Source organism: Coloeus monedula (assembly GCF_965178545.1).
Source record: "Coloeus monedula genome assembly, chromosome: 1".
Taxonomy (NCBI): Eukaryota; Metazoa; Chordata; class Aves; order Passeriformes; family Corvidae; genus Coloeus; species Coloeus monedula.
The window spans coordinates 18,650,831-18,676,904 of NC_138781.1; the positions used below are offsets into that span (position 1 = coordinate 18,650,831).

The 26,074-nt window shown below is 35.9% G+C and overlaps 1 protein-coding gene across 4 annotated transcripts in view; it reads right to left on the reverse strand.

Moving 5' to 3' along the window:
- The window catches only part of MLLT10 (MLLT10 histone lysine methyltransferase DOT1L cofactor), a 128,674-nt gene that overhangs the window by 49,669 nt on the left and 52,931 nt on the right, over positions 1–26,074 (reverse strand). For all 4 annotated transcript variants that reach the window (XM_082287738.1, XM_082287737.1, XM_082287740.1 and 1 more), the window contains 3 exons: positions 20,002–20,097; positions 14,155–14,410; positions 11,532–12,101 (listed from right to left, as the gene is read on the reverse strand). In XM_082287738.1, the coding sequence (XP_082143864.1) occupies positions 11,532–12,101; positions 14,155–14,410; positions 20,002–20,097 (922 nt within the window). The remainder of the gene's footprint in view (positions 1–11,531; positions 12,102–14,154; positions 14,411–20,001; positions 20,098–26,074) is intronic.

Here is a 26,074-nt window from a genome sequence, read left to right on the forward strand (position 1 = left end):
CCAAACCACCACCCTCTGGTGTTCATTACTTGTTTTTAAGGGAATTGGTTATGCATACAAAAACTAAAGTTCCATCCTAAGCTTACCACTACTCCACAACAGAAAAAAAGCCTAGTGACTTCATCCCTAGGAAGGATGTTATTTGCCGTAACGAAGCCCTAAATCCATCAGATTAGGCATTTGTCCATGACAGTTATCACACTTCAAGAAAAAAAAAAAAAGTTAAAAAAACCAAACAAAACAAATTCCAACAATTTGCACTTGACATTCTTATGTGAAAGCTAACTATATTGATAGCTTACAAGCCAATTTTTCATTTGTTTGGGGGAATGGGGGCTGTGTTTGGTGTTAGGGTTTTTTGTTTGTTTGTTGGAGGGGGTTCTGTTGGTATTTTTTAAATTTACTTGGAATCTCTAGTCATTCTTATCTCACAGATGTTCAAAAACAATAAACAATGGGAAACAGAAATAAAACCAAGTCAAGTACGTAGGATCTAACACGATTACTCATGCACAAGTCCCAGCTGCATGTTCATATTCTTTAGTTCTGTTAGCAGTTCCACAAATCCCTTTCTCAACTCAGATTTCTAGAGCTATACAGGTCCAAAGAACATAGATGCTCACTCACTTTTTTATGACAAAATTTTTCCATTTTTCCCTGTTACTTAGTTTAGTGAGAACCCTTTTCTGAACCTTTTACCACTGCATGTAATTCCCTCTCACAAAAACATATGCAGCAAGCTAGATCACGGTCAAAATGAACAGTTTACTTCCTGCTATCCTTATGGCCTTCTCACATATCTACCAAATCTGACACTGAAAGATGAAGACTTCTATTTAAAAGCTGAATAAAAAGTATAGAAAGAGCAATATGAAGTAAGGAGTTTGCATCTAAACTAGGCGTTAAATCCAAGTTTGGTTCAAATGGAGAAAAAATGGCTTTACATTCAGGATCACATAAGAAGTAGCTTTTCTAACAATACAAAATAGTTTATTTCACTTACTGTTTCCAGCATTACCACCACAAAAGCCCTTGCAAGAACTGTCCTGCTGAGTATTCTGACAGCACACTTCGTGTATATGGCATACCTGTATATCAAGTTCCTACAACACCTTTTCAGGTATGCCTAATACTCTTGAAAGAGAGTTTTATTTGAGTAACCTTCTGGAAATACATTGTTGGCTTACCTCTGCCAATTTTCTGCATTTTAATCATGTTGGGGAGATTTATCAAAAATGAGCTCACATTCAGATGAATCTACATGCAGATCTTCCAGGTACAGGTAATGTTTGTACAATATCAGGAACTACCATACAGTGAAAAGGCACTGGGACACAGTGTCACTTACTGCACCTAAGACACATCTTTATGAACATGGAGCTACCAGGGGACCACCTAACTGCAAATCCTCCACTACACAGCCAGAATTGCTGGGGTGCATTTGCTGCAGCATTGAGCTAAGTGACATGCTACAGTACCACAACACAGGTGGCCTGGAGGTTCAGAAAGCTGCTGTTCTTAGTCCTATCACATCCATACAACCTGCTTAAGGAAGAAAAATTAATTACTTACATAAGAAGGAAGCATAGGTACTTGATAATCAGGCACTTGGCCCTATAATATTTGTTTTAAAAAGCAGTATAGCTCCTATACATCAACACATGAATCTCTCCATTCTAAGTCTTAGTGCATTTGTCCCTCAGCAAAATCTTTCACTGAAAAGCTCAATTATTTTAAAGTAACTAGTCTTTTTTATGCCATTGTATTATGTTAGCATTTCTGTTTAACTTTTTTGTTTTCTTTTTGAAACTTTACAAGGGAATTGCAGGAATTACTATGATGATCAACAACAGCTCTAGACATCACAGCCTCTCCCCAAATATAATCTTGAGACAAACTTCAGTCAGTTTAACTTCTGGTACTGCAGCTCTTCACATCAAATAAATGGGAAGTTTAAAAGCCAAGTACACTTCCTTCTGATTTTAAAAACCTAACTGTAGTGCTGTCACCTCTGACTGACAACAACAACAAAAAAAGAATTTTACCATATGAATTGGACAGTCTTCAGACGGACAAAAATTCAAGAACTATCAACACATACACATCACTTATTTTTCAGCTATATTTGATTTCTGAAAGAGTTGAAAGTCTGTAAGATCTGAAAAGTACAATTTTCAAGGAAGGGTAAAAAAACCCTACTGCTCCTTTTATAGTCAAGCCTCTTCTCTACCCTCCCCCGCACACACTTTTGTATGTTCCCATGTCACCTTTAACAGATTTTATGGAGTTAAAAGACTGATTGCTATCTCACATTTGACTTACAAAGAATGCCATACTCTAGTAATTGACTCCAGATGCTGAAAAATGTTCACACTCAAGAAGATGAATATTTTAATTTTAACATATATATACAAAAACCTCTTAATTTGATACCATTTTGAAAGTCCATTTTTTTAAGTTAAGCCATTTTAAAGGAGTTTCTGGGAACTAAACAGTTACAAGTAAGAAAACAATTGTATCTCACTTTTTTTTCCATGCAGCAATAGAATCAAGGAATATATCCTTGATCTTCAGAAAAGGGATACATCTCTAAAGCAAATATCAAATTCTGTAACAAAGACATCTGATAGGATAGAAATCATAATTGCCTCACAGTGTCTCCTTGTTCCCCTGCTCTATTTAAAAGTCTAATTCTTAGTTTTATAATAAGAGTTAGAGAACTAACATAATCTAAGCACAAAACTGGAAGTTTCAGTACATCTTTCTGCCCTTATTTTTTTTAATGTAATAATGATAATACCACATACTTTACTCCATGTATCTGCAAAGACAATCAGGCACTGGAAAAGCAGACAATTTATTTTCTTCACTATGCAGACAGCAATAGTAGCAAAGCTGTCAGCCAAATCTCATTCATACAGCGTATGTAAGTTAGTTTTTATTAGGAGTTCAAACCTAACACCAAATATATACAAGGCTCTTTGTAGGCTTATGGGTCAAATATAAAATAAAAGAAAGCAGTTTACAAAAAGCTCATGGACTTCCCTGAAAACCTTCCCTTACCAAATAAAAAAGATTTATAGCTGAATTTGGAAAGTAGTAATACAGAAACTTAAGTAGACTTTAAGCCCTCCCCAGTCCATTTTCTTCTCTGCCAGTATAGATACAACAAACTAATAGTCTAATCTGTATTCATACATATATTTATTATGTTTCAACAAGTTTGTATTTTGATGCCCAATCTGCAAATAATTCTGTATGGGCAAAAATGTAGACCTGCCGAGTTTCTTGTAATTGTTACTAAATTAATATTTGGGTAGAAGACTCACAAAGCTTGAATAAAAACAGTATTTCAAATAGTTTAGAAATATTTACATCTTTTTGCTAAGCTGTTTAAAATTATGCCTTTCTCCCAAAATTAGTAACTACCAAAACTTTCTTTATTTTGTTATTAAACGAAAGACCTAAAAGGGAAGTCAAGAAAATACACATTCCCTTTCCTGTATTAATTTTTTGCTTTGTTGTGGGTTCTTTTAGCATCTGAAATGTATCACAAGTCCATAATTTAAACATACTATTTGCTGTTGACTGTCAGAGAATAACAAATAAATAAATTATGACATCTTTTGAAATTTAAATAGAAGCTACTGCCCAGACTCACCATAATTTGGGAATCTAGTTTAAAGATATAATCTTCAAAATTTCTATTTTAACCTGACAGACACGTTCTCATACAACAATTAACTAGTCATGTAACTTCCACAGCTGCCAAGATCTCCTCTGGTATTAGCCGGCCTTAGCAGCTTGACATGGAAGCTCTATAAATGTCCTTCCCTGGGACATTTTTTTTCACTTCAGAAAGCCCTCCCATCTGTTTTCACTGAAAAATAAAAACTTCACAATTTTCTTGAGAAAGGAAAACTTTGCCTTGTTTTAAATCAAGTTGTGTTTCAAAGGGATGCTCCAAGAGTTTCTAGTCTTGTAACATTCACAGGGCGGCTGATTTGCATCTCATGCTCAAAACACTGCTTCCATGGGAAGTCAGGCAGCTTGGAGTCTTCAAGAGCGGAACAGGATGAGTATTTCTTCTTTTCAGCAGCCCATCCAATTAAACACTATATGTCTGTATTTTTCCACTGACTTTTTTTTTTTTTTAACAGAAAATGGGGCAATTACCTGTATGCAGTATGCAATTACCAAAAAAAAAAAATCTTGACCAGGAATAGTAATTCTTTTTGTATCACAATTATGATCATGCTTCTAAACATTTTTGTAAACTGAATTATTCTCAAATGAAAGATATTCCAGTCTAGCAAAGAGCTTCAGACTCTTTGAAAAGGATATTTTAAAAATACCAATCATTGTATGCCTCTTCTCAACTTTCACATTCATAGTCATATTTTAGGAGGAAATTGGTATCATAAATAAAGATAGTACTTTGCTACCTGCACCATGTATGGAGTAATTTCTATTAATTATGATGTAACTTTTCTACCCCTTCTTGAAATGAGTGTCACAGTGAGGACAAGAGCCTTTTTTTCCCCCTGAAGTATAATGTTCAGTTCTCCATCATTATTCAGAAGTTTTTCATAACTGTTTTCAAAACACATCTCATTGTTCAGTATTTTTTTGTCCACAGCCTTCTTAATCAAGGAATTCTTATTCATTACATCCAAATTCATTTTTTACAACATACATTTTTAGAAACCACCCTGAACCCTCAGAGTAAGCAGCAAAAACTACTTAACTTCTCAATCTCTGATAAAACATAGAACATACTACACTGGGAACCAATTCTTGCAGACCCATGCTGCCTGAAAATTAGCATACTACTAACTACTATATTTTAAAATGCATTATTTACCCAGTTACAAACTATTTCATATGCTAAACTGATGCATCATGCTAAATTTTCTTTTAAAAATCAAAGAGATAATATAGTATCGAATTAGGTTCATAGGTAAGGGTCAAACGAACATCTCTGCAAGCATATTGATTTCTTAGCTCTAGAACTTCCTGCACCTGCAAATCAAATAAATATGTTCAACTAAACTGTGTCTTCTAGGAAGTAAATTTTCAGAACTGAGATTTGTTCAACTGTTACCTTCTTTCACTTGATCATATTTTACTCTTGTTAGGTTAAGGATCATGGTAGTACCAGTTTTCAGTTCCTCACCATGATACCCATAGTCTGATAAACTCACTCCTTAGCTATTCTCCAATAATGTGCTTTTCCTAGTTGTTGAATCCTTCTCGTGGCTCTTTTCCTTACACAGAGCAAATCACAGAACCACACGTAGCATTCAAAGACCAGACACACTCTGAACACAGAGCTGCCTTTCTCATTAGCTTGCTGTTTATGCATTAAAACCTTTTTAAACACATCTCAGCACTGGAAACTCAGACACAACTGATTAATCACCTTTATCCTTTTTCTCTACAGCCCCTCTTTCCCCAGAAGGCCATCCTTATCCTGCAAGTACACATCCATCTTTCTAAGGCATAATCTTCTATTCTAGCTCCACCAACAGAACTCTTAGTTTGTATTGATGAGCGGGAAAGACTCCACTACTGGAATAAGTAGTGGAGTAGGTAGGTTTATTCCAGTGCTGGGACACATGGGGGATGCCATGTGCGCCCACAGCTGCATTCAGCCTGGTATTTATCGGGTTACAAGTTCCATATTCACTGAGTCTCCCCATATGCCTATACATATTCATCACCTGGCCCCGCCCAGCCTCGCTTCGTATTACAGTGAGCCCAAAAGTCACTGACATCCGCGTTGCGCTTGCACAGTGCTGTCTGCTGGTCATGGGCAGGGGTCTCCGAGATGAAATAAGAGTCTTCCTCAGATGAAGTAAAGGGTCTTCCTCATCCTGAACTTTTCACCTTTCCTCCCTGCGCATGCTCTTTATGCCCCTGGGCTAAGTCCAAACTTCAAGACTGGTTTGAGTTAGCTTTAGGTTAAAAACAGGATCTTTGGTCAAGATTCCTTCCCTTTATCAATAGTCTCATATCTTCTCATCCTGCTTTGGTGGGTACAATAAGTGTTGGGCAAGCGGTATGCATTGCTTCTAACAAACCAATTCCTAGTAAATCATTTAATCTCTGCTTCCCCGTCCCCCTGATTCAGTATTGCTGACCAAGGGAATCATTTTACCCTGTCCTCATAACCGGACTTTTTCAAAAATTGCAGAATTTTCCTATAGATTTCACAGATTATTCTGAATTGGAAGGGACCCACAAAGATCACAGAGTTCAACTCTTAAGTGAACTGAGGATCGATGCCGTGACCTTGGTGTTACGAGCACCATGCTCTGACCAACTGAGCATAAGGGGAAATAATAAAACAAAGTAAACACTAGTTTAATAATTCTCTGATCAAAATAAAATTGAAACTTACCTATCAACTATAGTTAATGCAAGGATTTGCTGACTTCCTATCATTACAAGCGTTTATTTAAAATGTCATGGTGTATCAATTGAAATGTAGACATCTACTATGCCACTTTTAAATAAAAAATAGGAAATAAAATTAGTCCAATAAGTTATTTTCCGTAAGTCTCAATATCCACCACTAATCATTACACCTTTGTATGCCTTAACATCTTTCTTTCTTCTGTCAAACACGCCCTAATTGCGTAACATTAACTACTTGCCAGTCTCTTAAAACTTCATGAGTTTTAAAGACTTACTAAAATGTAATACTGACAAAGCATGGAAATATGAGGTATTCATCATCAGGAAATGTCAATACTTCTGGCTGCAGCTGCTGATAACAACCATTTTACTTAAGAACTTTGATCCATTTCATGATAATCGCCATCTTCATAAGCTACTACCTCATGTGATTTCTTCCCTGTTATCTGATTAATGTCTCCATGTTTTCTACACCAACAATCATCAATTTTAACATTTTAATCTTGTACACCATTCACCAATCTCAACACCACTTCTGTTGAGCCTCAAACATGAAGAATGAAGTTCTCTGCACATTGATTTTGCCTTGTGTGCTTTCTACACCATTTGCTTAGTCCTAAAAGGCCATTAATATCTATTAGTATCAATTTGTTCTTTATATTCTATCTTCCCTGAATACAAACTGGCTTTTTAACACAGCAAGACTTCTGCTTTGGTGCACTTTGCAGATAGCACAAACTGTTTCAGAACGATTTTTTATAAACTCTTTCTCCCAGTAGATTCAGCTACTAAGTCAAACTTTAAACACAGCTTCATGAAGATTTAACATAAGTACTTGAGGGACTTAGTATCTCAATGAGAATAATTTCAAGTTATTCTTCTACTTTGAAACTTCAGAGTTCTCTTGCGTCATAAGCGCAGCAATGAGCTTAACAGTACAATGATCTTGCACGGCAGAACGTGTGTAACATTGACAAAGGTTTCAGCACCGCTTGAATCAGATGGAAAAGGAGAACAAAACACATGGAACTAATCTGAAGCATTTAGCCAACTTGTATATAAAGCTGAAACTTGACTGCACAAGACATAAGATCAACTCAAAGGCACCTGTGCCAACAACATTATTGATTTCTCAGAACTTGAAATACTGCTTTATTGAAGTACAATACTGGGTTTGGATGAGTCCTTTATTCCAAGAAGTGTCCAGTGTTACCAACCACAGCACACTGAAGACTGGCTAAGGGAAGAATATATATGATGATATACAGAGGCAGAGACAAAAATGTAGGAAGACAAATTCTAATTTTGCCCCAGTCAGGACAAAGGAATTCCAGAAGATGGACACAACAAGGGTGCTGAAACAATGGGCTAACCATTTCAAGGCCCAATTGGTAATTTAATCTTTTCCAGTCATCTTAAAGAAAAAAAAAATTCATAAGCTTTTTTTAGGGCTTACAGTACACATCGGGCACAAAATCAATTTTACAAAAATTAAAATATTGAAGCAAATAATCCTCTGAAGTCCTTAGCTATTGAAGCTGATACTACACAATTTGTTGTATGCTTGAAATCAAGAGCAGAAAACTAGGAAGGCAAATAAGTGCCTGAAGCACTGTAATAATTCCAGCAGCAAGTATCCATGCTGAACTTAGAAGACAACTGCACGAGAACTTCATCTACCATGAAACAGAAATTTCAGTTAACTTCTGATACTTGATTGTTTCCCATTTTACATTGCTACATTATTCCAGAAAAGTCAGAAGGTACCGTATGTCACATAAAATATTCTTTTCCCTATTGCCATGGGACACAAACTCTCAATGCTTTACAATACTAGATTAGAAATCTTTAAATATTATTCCCTAGAAAGATGCTGAGAATGAACTTAATCTGGAGAATACAGCACGTGTGACCTGGAAAGTTAGACTGCTCTATAAAATTGTTTAGTTCAGATGAAATGCACACACACACCCTACTAAAAGATTTGGATACTGAAATCACTCCAAAGACCAGCCCTATTTGGGGTGAACCATTATCAGCTTTATATAAAAACTCCTGCAATAACTGACTGACACCATTTCAGACAATAAACTTACACTGCTTGTGAGTTCTCAACAAAAAAGGGAAGTATGGTTTGTACATGAGCTGGTATCTAAAGAATCTGGGGGGGAGAGCTTTTAAAGAGGGACAGATGTACTAGCAAAATGTTAGTTTACTACAAAAAATCCGTATCACCCTACCAATATAAATTTTACTTAATTTTTTTAGAATTTCTCTTATTCCTTTGAATACAATGTTAAAGTAATGTATACAATGTTTCCTATCATGTTATAAATACATTTCAGAAAGAATAATTAAGGGCAAAAAAATTGAACACTTAAGTGATAAAACCTTGAACACATCAGATCAGTTGCATGGCAACTGAAATACTACCTGAGCGTATGTGCTGTAACAGCTTCTAATTACTTATCCTTAGACTATACCTATATTCATGGTGCATCTCTGTTCTTATTAAGAAGGAAAAGAGAAGGCCTGTGGACAGGATAAGTTTGGCAATGACAAATATTTTTACAAAATGAGCTGAATATAATTATTCTGAATAAAACTTTTGGGGAAGATTTAATTGTATATAAATAGCACATGATGAATCTGCATTACCTTTTAAAATAAGCTTCCCTTCACATTTCATCTCATTTGAACATTAACTATGAACACAATTATCGTACATCTGTGAAGTCATGTTTTTCATAATTTTTATGGATCTCAACAAGTGCTCTTAAGAAAACTGAAAGAGAATGGTAGCTTCAGATAGCTGCTGTTAGGAAGGCTAGTAAAAAAAAAAAAAAAGATGAGATTCTTGCAAAAGTGCTTCAAAAGCTTTGTTTAGTACGGTCTGGCTCATTCCCGATTCTGCTTCTTTGAAGCATCAAGGCAATTCCAAGAGTCAATAAAAACTTTTTGGCTTGAGTACCCTGTGTTTTCACTCACTACAATTACATGCACAAAATCTTATCGGGGGGCTCAGGTCAAATAATTTAGATTAATTTGTTGGATCTTGTTACTGGACAATGTGGGCACATTGCAAAGAGAAACATTAACATATTACACCAGAGAGAATACAAGTTTCTGGTAACAGTGATAATACTCGTATGTCCTTCCTCACTCCAACACAGCTGTAAATTTGGATTATTGGGTTGCTAAACCCAAAGAATACTTACGATGAAGTGGGAAAAGCAGCACTAAAACCATAAGAAACAGGGCAGATGAGGGAGAAGAGTACATTACACCAATATGCTCTGATTCAAGCAGAAGTTTCTGGATAAATTTAGAGCACATGCTCAAAGACGAAGACATCACATTTGGTTTTGAATCTTTGGGTTTTCTTGGTTTTGCTGGGGTGATTCCGTTTATAAATTTTGTTTCCTTGTTTATTTATATTCATGTTCTTTGGCATCCTCAGAAAATATCACTGTTTTAGAGGACAGGTCTAATGCTGCCTCCCAAGAATCTAGGTATACTTAATAGATGTGAAATTACAGGCTGAATATCATGACAAAAGTAATCAAAACCTACATGGTAGTTCCATCCATGTATTTATTTACAAAGAGTTTAACATTATCACTGGCATTCTCTAGATGGAAGAGTGAGATGTAATAGAGGACAAAGAAAGCAAGAATGGACCTGTACAGGGAAAGGCCTGTTCAAGGAGCTGACAAGAGCAGAATATTCTAAGGCAAATATAAGAGGGAGGAAACGTAGGTCATTCACTTCGAACCAAGACCTTGTACTTCTATCTCTTACCCCAACTACAATACATAATCCACTTCAAAGGGATTATAAAGGAATAAGAAAGTTCATACTATAATAATCAGACCACTGATGTAAATCTGTTAGATGGTCTCTGTTCATAACAGGTAAGAGGTGAACATGTTCTTAAAACTGCATTTTAAACAAGATAAATAGTGAACCATGAAGTTTTGTCATATACCATTTCTCTTCATTGATTTTAATACAGGAAAAGTTTTTTAACAGAGTTGCTACTGCTTTTGCCATTATTACCCATAGTAAAAATGGTCATTTGCCTGTTATCTAACTGCTTTAAAACAATGTCACTTTGACATCAAGTTTTTAAGAACCAGCCTTGTTCTGAAAGAAATACAGGGGTTTTTTTCCTTGAACTAGGTATTTTTTAAAGTATCTCTTGCTTATAGAGTGAAAGTATACAATACAAAAAACATAAAACCTTCCCCACAAGCAAGTATTCAAGCTCCATTTCTCTTTTCCCCCAAAATAGAAAAATTAAGAGGAAAAAAAAAAAAAAACCACAAAAAAACCCACTATAACAACAGAAAGGACAACACTTCAAAGTTTCAGAAGTGAGGTAATTCATTATTTTTTTTATCACAAAAGCTTTGAAAGAAACTTCAGGGCAACAAAGACTTTGGCAGATAAGAGTATTCTGCCAGGCCATTCCACACACAGGTTTCTAGTAAACAGAAAGCCTCTCACAGCCCCAGATGTGCATAACATTTAGAACAGAGGAAGAACAAACCAGCCAATTTCAATTGCTAAACAGCACACAAGAATATGAAAATGTCATCCAGCTACACAGGAGTCCAGATTCAGAACATAATTTTACATGTTTAAACTGGTCATTCTCCATATAGACATTTTGATTTTTAGTTAAGCTAAATTGGGAAAGTGTAATTGAGAGACACATTCAGCGAAGCTGACATACCTGAGTACCAATTTTGTTTTCTCTGTGTAACAGCACACACAGACAATGAAGTCCATATAACTATCAATTTTTTTTTTTTTTTGTTAAACCTGTCACACGTAATTTTCAAAGAACCTATTTTTATGCAACTTTTCCCCCTACAACTTCAAAACCTTCATTTATATAGCCTAGAGCCAATCTACTACAGCCACCTACACCACAGTGGCACCTATACATGGAACAAAACTTACTTTTCCAACAGTCCTTTTTCCCCCAGTGTAATTTTCATGATATTTTAAATGATACTATGTTCTTGAAAAGCATACTCAGAATTACAGGTAAAATAATAAAAACATATTTTTGAGGTAAGAAAACAAATCAAGTAAATGCCTACCTGAACCCACTGGAGATGAACCAACACTAAGACTTTGTAAACTTCCATTCCTGAGCAAAGTTGGAGATTTTTGAAGACCAGAGCTTGTCACACTCCCTGCAGCAGATGCCACAGATGAAGTTGGGGAAGCAGAAGAAACTGAAAGATGGGAAATACTTTCTTGACTCTTATTTCCTTTAGGTCTACCAGGCCCATGTTTACTTTGCTTATTTCCTTTCCGTTTCTTCTCTGTTACAGTTTCTTCTTCTATTCCAGAAGTCTGAGCTCGTTTGTATGCTGTAGAACTAAGGCTTGAATTACTTATGTCTCCAGGTGAGCTGTCAAAGTTTTTAGATTGGGAAACAGCTGCTGATGATGAAGGGAGACCAATTAAGGAAGTGAAACAATTGACTCCCCCCTCTTGGCTCCCAGCCTCTCCTTTATGTACATCTTTGGTTGAGGAAGCCTGTTGAGAATGCGTGAAACTGTCACTTCGCAGATCTGTGTCTGTGAAACTCAAAAACTCTTGGGGAGACTGAACTGAACTTCCAGAAGATGACTTTATGCTCCCAGGAGTGCCCAAAAAGCTTCCTACAATAAAGAAAGAAGTATAATTATGTTTTTCTGTATAGTTGATGAAAACTGATGGGAAGTATTAATATCTTAGAATAAAAAACTTTAATGTGGAAGGACTTTAAGAAAAGCCTTACCAAGAACTAAAGAATTTATTTTTTAAATAACTCATTGGTTCTCCGGCTGATCTTCACTTTGCTGAATATGATTCTCAGATTCCTGTCTGAGATTCAGATTTGAATCTGGGGCACAAGGTGAAAATGAGTAATAGAAGAGTAACGACTTTGCTGCTTAGGCAACTTCGACATCCATCCTGTTTTGAAGCCATAACAAACACTTGGTGCAAGTTGGAGCAGCTTTTTTTGAACATACACATATATTAAAAGAAGGCTGATAGAAATATGCTATGATCACATCTACACTATGCCTACAATCTTCCTTACCATTCTACCTAAAATCAGGGGTCTGACAAAGGTCAAGGGAACAACAATTGGGCTTAATTTTCCCCTGGCTGAAGGGGAGTTCCAGAGAAGACATGCTTTTTCAAAAGTACGAGAGAGAAAGTGAAAAACGGTGTATAAAATTGGCATTTTAAGACTTCTTTAGCACTGTCACAGAACCATAAAGATCTTCCATGTAACAGAATTACATTCCTTCTTCAGTATTTGGAATGCAGTCATTTCATCACAGTATTCGTGCATTCAAGGCAGAAAATGAAGCACTCTCGGGAAATACAAACATTTACTTGCACTGAAATTCACTAAGTTTATACAGGTGGGTGTATGTGGGTACTATTTCACAGAATTCAGACTGATGACAACATCAAGAAAATACTCCTAAATATGACATTAGGTATAAAAAACCCATGTCCTTTAAAAAATAGTGTTTTATCATTAGTACTCCACTAAACAATGTTAAGAATTCCATTTAAAATACAATTTACATAAATACAGCTATTTTTAAAAAACCATTAAAATATCATTGTTTTGTAGTTTAAATAAGTTATATCAACTTCACTTAATGCAGCCTAAAAGAAAATACATGCACATAGAAAAGATCTATTTTGCCATCTGCAATAAGATTTTTCCTTAAATGAAGAATTCCAGGAGGCAATTTTCAAAGTTTTGAGAATTTAAAAAAAAAAAAAAAAAAAAAACAAAAAAAAAAAAAAAAAAAAAAAAAACAAAAAAAAAAACAAACTTCCTCTTTTTTCAAGTAAAAGGACCTGAAATACTGGAAGAGTTCTAGATAAATTTACAAGCGTTCATTGCATAAATAAACTCAAAGGAAAATCAACATCACAAAGTATAAAGGACAGTCAGCTACTAGACACCACAGTGAAAATTACTGAAAATTACTTTATAGAAGGCCTAGTTTGTTGTGTTTCAAAATAACATGTTTTATTAATTAAGGAATTTTTTTAAAACCTTTAGTATTTTTAATCTTTTTTTTTCAATTCTGACAAAGATGCCATAGTAAAATTTGCCTTTTAGGAGTGCCCAAAGTCCACGTAGCGGGTTTTAGCAAGTTCAAAAAGTAAAACATTTTGTATTACCTAAGATAAATAAACCTTGCATAGTCACCTTCTCCTTATATATTTTGGTGACAAAAGAACTAAGTAAAAAGGTCTTTTACTCTGAAGGAAATGGTATACTTTAAATATCTGCATCTTGAAAAATTGTTGAGGGGCCATGGCATCCTATCCTTTAGTGCACTGACTAAAAAACATAGTATTACTCCCTTAAAGAGCTAAGACCTCTAGACTCAAATTCATATTAAAGTTTACTCCAAAATAACTTTCTGGCACATAAAGACACTTCTGTTAGCAGCTGAAGAGAATACTTCAACAGTCTGAAACAAGCATCAGTTTTGCCCTTTAAAAATGCGCAACCTTCCTTTGTATGTTATAGCAACAAACATTTTTACCCTGAAAAAAGTTAGGTTTTTCCCTAAAGTGAAGCAACATTCTCAGTATTGAGGATAACAGATTAACTACTTTTCAAGTTCTGCATACATAAAATTTCTAATTAATGTCAAAGCAGAAGTTATGTTACAGCATAGCAATCAGTACCTTGCTGAAAAGGGCTAGCTGCAGTCACAGTCGTTCCTGGATTTCTTCCAGCACCAGGCTTTCTTCCCCTCTGACCTGAGCTGTGACCTGCAGATTTCTTCCCTTTGCTCTCTGACCCTCTAGCCTCTGAAGAATCTTTTCCACTTGAAACATGTGTAGGAACTTCCTGGAAATTTGCATTTGTAAATCGAGCTGAGGTATCTTCCAACCGCTTCAAGGAGCCTGACATGGAGTTGTTGCTAGTGCTTGTGTATGTCTGGCATTTTGAAAGAGAGAAGAAATTAAACAAACAAGTCACACAAAAAACTGTAACAACTGTTTAAAAGATCACATTCTTTCAAACAAACACAGAAGTGTTCAAATACTAATGTTAACTAGAAACAGCAGGAATTACAGAAGCTGAGCTGTGAAGATTCTCAGCAAACAACTGAAAAAAACATCATTTTGTGGAAAAAAAATGCATAGTGGCTTTGGTTGAAATTTTTACTTCACTGAGCTAAATGGAAAAATCTAATGGCTACAGCCTTTATAGTCTATTTAAATATGATATTGTTACTTTATGCTTAAAATTAAAAATTAGAAACTAAGCTTTTAATGGAACATACAATTTTTATGCCTTTTTTGTTAAACTGGAAGTGCTGTTCCATCAGCAGTGGAACTGCTGAAGACTTCAAAACCTAAGAACTTGGATTTTTAAGACTTTGTAGTCTCAAAACCAAACCAAAATCAACTCCCTGGCACGTGAACCATCCCACATTCATCAAATTCCTTAAGAACCACCAAGTAAAGAAGATACATGAGAGAGCTGACCAAGACACACTTAATTCAAACCCTCTCTCTGACAGGTAGAAAAACACTCTTGAGCTCCCAATGCAAATTTCTTCCTCAATCCCTACCCACCCCCAAGAATTCTGGCCCTTCTCCTACGCTCTCCACATGGCTTTCAAAAATTTCATCTTTAGGTCCATTATTCGTCAGTTAAATTTTGCCAGAATTGTCCCTATTGGTGAACAATAGTCAAAAGAGGTTTCACAGAAAGTAATTAAGTGGGCAGGGAAACTGCATGCAGAACATTAGGAAACCATACAAGGGAATATTATTGTTCTCATGCCTGAAAAAAATGTGGAGTTGTGATAACAGAATTTTAATAACATAAGAAAGAAAATGAAAACAAAATCAGGAAAAAGAAAAAAACATTCTACTGATATTTATACTCTATTTATTTAGTAAAACAGCTGTTTAAAGCTCCTTAAAAAAATACGGATCAAACCTAGAAGCTATTCATCTATTTGTAACGAGCTTGTCTGTTTTTCAGCTCTTTACAGACGAGAATTTAAAATAGTATCTAGTTATCTCCATTAAAGACCACACAAACAAATGCCTCTTAAAATTGAGCATATACACAAGTTTTCCCTGCCCCAAGTGGGATGCTTGCTGAATTTAGGCCTACAACAGAATGTTTTCTTCATCTTTACATAAAGCTTTGTATACCAGCTATACAAAGTTTTCCATCTTTTACTAAAATAGCTAAGGCATTTACATAAACCTTACTTTTCAGTTGCAAATGACAGAAGACAACTAAATATACAAGCTTTGAGGAAAGCAAGTATTTCAATCTACTTGCATACCAGGGCCAGGCAATGACAAGTAGGCATTAATTTGCAAACACTGTGCTGTGATGTGGCTTGACTGCAAGCCTGAATCCCACTCCTGGCAGATTTTGAAGAATATGCATGCACAACACAGTTCTGCTTTGGAAAATTTTGCTCAAACAGGTATTTGCGTTTCAGAAAGTGCTATAAGGTGTACTGAAATCTACATTCTTAGTCAGAAAATCATGAACACCAACATGATGAAATATACCCTAAGCACAGAGAGCTACTGTCATTTTTATGGTCTCCATCTGTCACTCTGTGCACCCTGAAGAGTTACACCATCCATCTGCAGCTACTCTTAAACCTTCTGAGGATTTATGGTAAATGTGCAATAATCACTCTTAACATACGTAGTACATTCCAAGGTTTGAGTGGCCTTTAGCCCTATGTAGATGTATAAGGAAGTGGCCTTGCACAGAGAAGGGAAGGACCATGGCAAGTAATTCTCCCCAAAAATGCCAGATGGTAATAGCAGAGTCCCAGCAAAAACCAACCAACCCAAAAAACCCCCAAAACAAACACTGGGTTTGCACGGCCAGGTTTTGGTAGTGGAGGGGCTAGAAAGGGGGGGGTTTCTTTGAGAAGCTGCCAGAGGCTTCCTCCATGTCCGGCAGAGCCAATTCCAGCCAGCTCCAGGACTGACCCAATGCTGGCCAGGGCTGAGCCCATCAGTAATGGTGGTACACCTCCGTGACAACATACTGAAGAAGGAAAAACAAAAAAGGGTTATTGGGCAGATGTAATTGCAGCCAGAGAAGAGCAGAGTGAAAACATGTGAGAGAATCAACTCTGCAGACAACAAGGTCAGTGAAGAAAGATAGGGAGGAGGTGCTCCAGGCACCAGAGCTGAGATTCTCCTGCAGCCCATGGTGAAGACCATGGTGAAGCAGCTGTGCCCCTGCAGCCCATGGAGATCCATGGGGATGCAGAGATCCACGTGCAGCCCATGGAGGAAACCCACGCCAGAGCAGGTGGATGCCTAAGAGGAGGCTGTGACCCCATGGAGGTCTATGATGGAGCAGGCTCCTGGCAGGACCTGGAGACCTGTGGAGAGAGGAGCCCATGCTGGAGCAGGTTTCCTGGTAGGACTTGTAACCCTGTGGGGGATCCACACTGGAGGCGGGCTGTGCCTGAAGGACTGCACCCTGTGGAAAAGTGATCCACGTTGCAGCAGTTTGTGGAGCATGGGATGGACTCACGCTGGAAAAGTTCATGGAGGATTGTCTCCCATGGGAGGAATGCTGGAGCGGGGGAAGGACTTTTCTCCTTAAGCAGCTGCAGGAACAACCAGTGATGAACTGCTCATAACCCTCACTCCTCAGCTCCCTGCACTGCTTGTGGGAGCCAAAACTCAAAACCTGAGACAGAACTTTTTTATGAGGAGTAAATACGGGGCTGATGGCCCTTTCCAACTAAGAAAGCGGGCAGAAGAAGAGGCAGCAAGAGAATTCAAATTCCTAAGTTACTGTAGTTCTTCTCAAAACATTTTCTATCTATGTCCCAAAAGTGAAAAAATGTAGTGCTACTACATTAATCAAAGAGTAGTCAGGCATCTCTTATTTCCAGCTTTTTCAAACTTAACTGATTCAGACTGAACAGCATTTGCTGAGACATTACATGGATGCGCAAAAGTGCCTCTCAAAATAGCAGGGACCAAAACATCAGTAAAATTTCTTGGAATTAAATTCTGCTGAACAAACAGGCAATTCAAGTACACTAACAGAAGATAAATCCATAGTTTATCATGCAGCCTTTCACGATTCTATCTTAAGAAACAATTCATCCAGAAAAAAACATGCTTTAAGACATCACCTGCATAAATGGTCATTACCACCAGATTCACAAAGGATTTAACATCTTTAAAAAGGAAAACCAAATTTCATTTCAAATTTCTGTTCCCCCCACAAGAACATCATGGTGGCAGAAGTGATTATATATCATGATAAAGTCATGTGCTCAGTACGAAAGACTGCTGTGAAACAGACATCAGGTCCAAATCAATTCTAGCAACTCTATGTAAAAGGACACATAAAAGTAATACATTAATACAGTATTCTGAACCAAATACTCATCTTAGAAAAAAATAAAGCTTGTTTCATTACTAAAATTTCAAAGTTTTGAGGAACACATTATGAGTTGATAACCTAGAAAAGCAAATGCATGTAAATGGGGTTAAAAGGACTTAAGGAAAATTAATGGAAGGAACTAGCCACAAAAAGAAAAATCACTTCCATATATCCAGTCGATGCTGTTCTAAAAAATTATAATCACATTTAGTAATCTCATTTAAAAAACTGAACACAAATTTTTCTGATGATTTGAAGCACTATTAAAAAAAGGCAATAAATGAAGCAAACAGGTTAGGTAAAGAAAATCCACATGCAAAAGATTAAATAAAAAACTAAAAGGGCATGATGATATTCAAATTCAATAATTAATATTCTGTTTCAGTCTAATTCAGTTATAATTTAAATTCTAGAATTAGAGATTTTCTGTTCACTTTAGTGTTTGCTCTAGCTCATCCCTGTGACTATCCATAGGAGTAAACTTTGTAATTAGGAAAAGGATAGGGAGAACAAAGCAATTAGAAATAAGCTTAGCACAAAAACAGAATCCAGCTGTGTCTTTGGCATTAAAAGCATGTTCTAATAGGCAGGACGCAAAAGATAATTAATATCTCCATATATTTTCTTTAACTTTTACAAAAATATACAGTAATACCCCTTTTTGCAAAAACTTATGATGATTAGATAATCAAAGTACAAGATGGATGTAATTTAAGAAAGATAAGATCATACATAGTGTAAAACCTAAACAAAGGTTGTAAAGTTTAAAGATGTTCCCACACAAGAAGCCTCTCTTACAGGCAATGAATTTTAGAAGTTGTCTCCAACTCAAGAGGAGTAGGTTGAGGGCAAATGAATAAAATTAAATAAATCATGTGGACCAGTCAATACTACTCAAAGTGTTCTACAACCTAATTTCAATAGAAACTGTCACACTCACTGATTGCAATCTCTAATTGCTCTTAAATCAAAACAGCAAAGTGGTAAATTGACTCTACCTTTTCTTCTATTTTTTTTAATAGTTCTTGAGAGTTTCAGAAAACCACTGACTACTACGTCTCACTTGACACAACCGCATCAAATAGAATACAGTAGAACCAGAAATGAGACTCTTAACAGAAGTGTGAGTTCCAAATAACGGGATGTTAGCAGGTATGCATTCTCAAGTTACTAATCTTACTACTAAAAATAAAGAAATATGCAAAGTATACTAAAATCTAACTTTCTTTGAGATTATTCTAGAAATTGATACCACTAGTTGAGAGAATACTTCCAGAGACCAGAGAAAGTCGGTATTTCAATCGCTTCACCCCGTCCTGACAAGGTCTTGGTGTACCATATGCAAACACACATTTGTTGAATATAACACCTCAGCAACCAAACCACACACAGTTAACACAAGCCTCAACACCTCTGCTAAAACACGGTGGCCTATGTACTGAGCACAAATGAATTCAAACCTTGACTCTCCAACTCTGATGCCGAACATCTCCACATGAATGAGACATACCTTTTCCAACTTTGAAATCGTAAAACCCATTTCTCAATAGTATTGCCCATTATTCTGTAATGCCAACATTGGTGTAATTTTATTGGTGGATAGCAAAAGTCATTCTTGCTGAGTACAATGAGAACTGTCATTATTTAACCCTGCATGTTGCCCCTGGAATTAGTTATTTTCTAGCACATCAACAGGAAGGAAAAATCACAGAACCCAACAGAAGAATCTGCTAATAAGACATATTATATGAAGCATAAGCTGTAATTTCATAACTACCGGTTTTAACTTACAGGTTCAGTGTCAGCTCAGCATACACAGGTGAATTTTTAAGGATAGACTTTCTCAAACTTCTCCAATTATTGAATATACCTCAATTAAATAAAATTCACTTGAGTATCACTGGCACCTGACTCACAATTTAAATACAAAACTCTAAGCCTTTCTCCATATGTTAAACATCAAAGTATTTTAGGATTTTACACTATAGGAAAAAGTACCAAGAGTACTTGATAATTATAAAATTTATGCCATTATAAAGCTCCTGTATATATAGTGGAATGATTACATCATGAAATTTCAACGTAAGTAACTGAAGCGGAAGAGGAGAAAAAACACATTGACTTACTTTTTCTGTAGTTACAGTAAGAGATGGAACCAAAGATGGTGAGGACTCTGACTGCTTCTTATATTTTTGCTTGTGTTTATCTTTCTCTTTATATTTCTAGAAGTTGTAAAAGACAATAAAAACTGAGTTCAGCTTCACCTTTAACACAACCCATTCTATATTGCATCAAGTGTTATCAAAATTTAAGAGAGATGGCAATAATGTCCTGTGATATTTGAAAAACACATTAATGTTTTAAATGTTTTATAATATAATTATATAAAGGCAAATCAAGTATTTCTATTTGTTTTCAAAGTGAAAAACTGAACGCAAAAAACAAAGAAGAACAAAGCACAAGCTGAAATTCTTCAATTATAACCAGCATTTATGAATGCACTGTTGTTAGTATAATCCATCTTTACAATAATCACTTAATCAACAAAAGAAACTGGATTAAAAACAGAGACATGGCTTCTGTTTCAGAGATCTTCATTCATTTTTCAGCAACAATTTCTATCTTCCTGCATCTCTGCACCGGCACAGTATTTTTTGTTGGGATACTAATGTAAATTAATGCAAGGTTTTAGCTTTAGCTCCCCTACTGACATCTCCATGCATAACAATGTGAAATCTGATTTAGATTTCATTTCCAAAAAAGGGACATACATTTTAGAGAATAAGTATTTTCCATGGTAAACTGAATAAAATATCAAAAGCTATACAAATCAAATGTGTTTCCTAAAAGAGCTGAGAATTTAGTCCCTTTTTTTTTATTTTTTAAACATGAAGCATTGGCAGTGTGAACAAAATTGTGCAAACAGAGAGAAAACAACTTCTTATCCCAGAGCCTTTATAGTATAACAGAAGTCTTTCATACTGGTAGAAATCAATTTTTGGAGGAATACAGAATCAGTATTTGTTTGAATAGTTTAGACAAATACTTTACAAAAACAGCCAGTCTGACAAAACCAACAATTAAACTTAGAATACAGGAGTTCCGTATTTTTTCCAGTCTAATCATAAACAAGTCATTTTTTCATTAGCAATATAATATGGTTTACTTAGCGTCAGAAGATGCAAAGAAACTGCAGCTGTGAGAGAAAGTTACTTACAAGCTACTGGCACTCAAGTATTTTATTTCTTTATGTATTTGTCGAATTTTTGTGAACTAACACAAAATTCTGCAGAACAGCACAATGTACGGCTATTTGTTCAGACTGAGTTTGTCTACAGAGAGCTAGTAAAAAACGTGCATACATATGAGTTGACACAAGAGGTATAAAAAACCCACTGAGCAGCTTGAAAAGATGTGTAAGTCTGAATATCCATATGAAAACTCGGTAACTGTTTTGAATCTTAAAATCCACCCATGCTGATCTTTCTCTATTAAAATGATTGTCCAGACTTTCAAGAACATAATTTGTTCAACAGTTATTGCACAACTGCTCTCACCAAGCACCAGGATGAGATGCAATACGCGCATGCTCTATTCAGGTATGACAAAGTATCACCTTTCTATTTCTGTCCCAACAGAAGAAATATCAGAAACTTGTTTCATGGAATCAGCCTGAGAGAGTAAGAGAATGGGTTCTAAAATTCTTTAATAAAGTAGAATCTGTTAACTGACATCCTAGATGTAAAGCTGAAAGCAAAACACATTTATCGCTGCCTTTATGAACTGTAAATACCAGGTGATTGACTTAGAGATCACCTTGTCTCTAACCAGCCCAAATCCATGTAACTAAACTTATAAACCAATTTTGCCAGGAAGGAAATACAGTTTAACTAAAAAAGTTCACAAATCAAGTAAAAAATGCTATCATCACCAAAATATCCTGTAAAACTATACTTGCTAGAATACAATGTATAATGTTCTTTTAATTCTTGTACACTTCTTAAAACTCAAAGACAGGCACAACAGAACACTTTAAAAAGATGAAGGGGGTTTTTAGGTTTGGGGTTTTTACACACTCAAGTGAACTTGGGAGTTTTTTTTCCACTCTGACACGTGGATAGAAATACGGAGTTTTTCCCTTCATAATAAAGTGTACATAATTACGATGACGTACACCATAAGGTAGGTTTTAAATTTTTTAAATCTAATACAGGTTAAAGGCACTTTAGATTAGGGATGTTGGTTTTGGTTTCTTTTGTGTTTTTCTGGGGGGGAGATTGTTTATTTATCTCTTTTTAGACCTGCAAAACACATTTGAAAGAAAAAAATAATATGGAGAGGAAGTATTCAAATGCACTGCACAGTCTTTTCAATAACATCTTAAATGTAACAGTCCCCAAAGTGCTACCCACACTAACAGAAAAGCAAGCAGGGATCAAGAACAGACAGAAGCGTCTACACCAAGGCTGCCATGTTATCCCTCAAATCTGTTGATACAAAAGACTTTCACCAGCGCTAAGCTACCAAAGTTACTACATCATCAGTGTATGTGTTTAGAAAAACTTGAGTAACAATTTTACTGAACCCCAGACAAGCTTCAAGAAGGAAGCTATGAAATGGCTAACCACTGCCTGAGTTTCTTTAGCTTTCATCACTCTACTGGGAAATTCAAATAATCCTAAATAATTTTTTTATTCATCATTTTGGAGCCAAGGGGCAATGACTTTAATACACTTTAAGATGAAACTTCACAACAGTATCAGTAAACAATAATGAAACTTTTAAATGAACATGTTTTAAGGTATTTTCTGTTGACTTTTTAGTGTTCTTTTACTTCCAGTGTTAATTTCATCTAAAAGGCAAAGAAGCATAAAATTCTGATCAGAGGAAGACCTAGGAGGACTTCAAATTACGTTTTGTAACATACTGAAATAAACGGTAGTCCCAACACATAAGGAGGTGTCAGGAAGGACAATGGACACAAGGACAGCAGGAAGGAAGGGGGCATCAACGAGTACACATTCGGAAAGAATAAGCTTGATTTCTGTAAAGTGAAGCATCAGCAACCACATCAAAGTCCTCTCCCAGACCCAAACCATCAAGACAAAGTTTGCCAGGACAGCTCATCAAGGTTACAGTTTTCCACTCAAAGCCACTGCAGTAGTAACCCATCCAAAGGCCTTCTGCATACAAATATCTCATTAACAAGACATCTGCTGTCCTTAACTGTACAGTCCCTCCTCCTTTAGGTTATACCTCCTCTCACCTTTTTTCCTTCTTTTTTCTTTTTTTTTTTTTTTTTTTTTTTTAGTTTTCTTTTTTCTTCCCAAGTAAAGAAGTGCTATTTCTGAATGTGAATTCAAATGTATACAACATCAAAGAACTGGAGAACACTGCAGGAAAACCTCTGAAAGAAATACTCAGCTTTTACACTGATAAGAATAAAAATTTCAACAACAACCTGCTGAGCCAAAGAGACATAGCTCCCAGAAAATGACTTCTTGCAGTTGCACCCTCTTCTATCACAAGGATGCATAAAAAGTGTAAGAAGAGTTCTAAAATATCCACTTTGTAATCCAGAAAAGAATTAACAGCGGGATTAACAGAATTTCCACAATATTTAACAAATACAACAGTTTTCAATCAAGTTTGTCTCAAGGGCCACACAAACTAGCCATCTTCCCTACTGCCAGAAAAACAAGGAATGGTTAGCTCCTCATGGACAACTCTGCATGTTTCACTTTCCTAAAATCTCTATTCAGCCACAGTTCTAAAAAAACTCCAAAAAACTTAGCAACAGTTCACCAACATAAACATTCATCCATAAAACAACATGGGAACCCCCCCATTCTAGGGAAGGTAATGATATCAAATGTCTGACCTTTTACAAGCTTTACTGTAAGGAAAATAAAGGACAGAAATGATTCTTAACAAGGACTGAAAATAATATTGCCAGTAAGTGAAAGCTAAGGGAGCATTAAGGGCAGACAGAACACACATATCCCATTTATACACTTAGGAATGAGTTCAGATGTTCCAAACTCCTGTGCAGAGCAGATAAATGCAATCTGTACATTCTGTAAAACCAAGATTTAGCAGAAGATACAATTCCAAGGAAGAATACATTAAAAAAATACAAGGCCAACTACAAAATTGACAAAGGGAACTTTAATCTTGGTTCACAAGTAAGATAGTTGAGCAGAGAAGATTCAGACAGCTCCTGAAATCTTTCTTACTGTAAGAAAAATAAGGTATGATTGCATGCAGCCATTGGGTAAGCACCTGTAACAATATTCATCCTGAACAACTTGAAGAGCCCCGATTTATGGTGCAGCTAAATACCAATACAAAATGCCTCGGGTTTGTACATCATGATTAATCAGAAAGCTTTATTTCTCACCAAGCATCTCATTTTTTGTTTTTGTTTCTAAAAAGTTATGTAATCCCATCTTAACTCCAACAGCTACATGCTGCTAGATTGCTGGAATTCTATAGCACCTCCGGCACTCTGCTTTCTTGTAGAGCAGGGGGATGAAGAAGGGGAAGGAAGTACATTCTGATTGCATCTATTTCTCCCACAAAGATTCAATCTACAAAATTATTACATAATATGACTTCACAAATACACTTTGGTTCCAATTCTTCATTTTTTTAGCTCATTTACTTGTTTCATCACTCTAAAGATCAACACTTGCTCACTCATTTTCTTTGACGTACTTTCAGAAAAACAACTGAAAAAGACCAACATCTCATCAAAATATCAAATTAAGGATACACGTGTAACTACATTTTAGCTCTGATCTGTTACCAACAGAAGAGATGTTACAAAATAGATCTTTTCAAACTTTGGACTTCAATGTTTGGAAAAAAATGAACACTAGTGAACTATAATTTCTCCTAGTACAGAAGAAATTAATGAGTTCGGCTTTTCTTTTAAATGGTACTAATAATTCATAACATTTCCATATGGAAGTATCATTTAACTTAAGGTATTTACACCTATTTGCAATTCATTTTTGTCTCAGGTATGCACAGCCTTCTTGAAAGGGGTTTCTACAGGACTTTATTTCATTAAAATACGTTCTGAAGTTCAGCATTTCAGTTCACTGTTACAAAGGAAGAAAAGGGTTTTCTGACCCCACTCTCACCTTTCTTAGAGTGCTTAGCTTGTCAGACCTTCTGTCTGCCCACTCAAACTGCTGAACAGCAGCAACAAAAATACAAGTAGAGAGTTTTCAGTTGTTTTAGTGAGCTACATTAGTTCTGTGAAGGAACATGGAAGACGGACAGTAACAGACACAAGAGAAAGATGCAGAACAGAGAAGCAAGAGCTCATGGGCTCAGGGAACAGAAGACTAACTTCTGTTTTGGAAGAATTAAAACACATGCACATTATCAGCAACTACCTGTGCTTAGTCCTTCAAGACAGAACTGCTCAGGCTGACCTAGAATTATTGCATTTTTATGCCTTCGCTATTACAAAAATCCTTATCCTCCACTACCTTTGGCTGTCCCAAGTTTTTCAACCTCAACAACATATTTAAATCTATTTTCCTTATTGACTACTGTAAGCAAAATCATCTGAATGCCTAAATCCCTAATTTTTCAGCTGCTGTTTGACTCCCTCAAATAATTCCAATGTATCAAAATGTTCTATTAGCACAGAGTACTCATATTGGTTCTTTTGTCATACATAGATTTTCTGCAATATCTTTGTATCAGCAAAGACTGTAAATCCTGAGCTGTCGCATCACAACTAACATCCTGAAGGGAAAGCTGTGCCCAGCTCTTGCTAATCCCCAATACCAGATCTGCTTGGCCTCTTATTTGGGACTAGTAGCTATTAGCAATATAACCACAATAACTGCAGAAAGAAAGATGACCACAGTTCACAAGTTTCAAACTCAAATCCTAATTTATCTTGTTCTCATAAGAACAGCCCTTGCTCAGGCATTCATCTAGCCAGCATTTTAAATGCTATAACCCACAACAGAAAAATTCAATGCAGCAGCACTGTTGCTGCAGTCACAGTAATAAAACGATACAGACCAGAGATAAGTTTATAGGCAGAGGTAGGACACTACTGCCAGCATTACTCAAACACATACAGCTCTAAGCATGAAACTCATTCTTAAGAACCAGTCCTTGATTCAATTATTTAAATACGCAAAAGTCTCACTTAAATACAGAAATAATGGT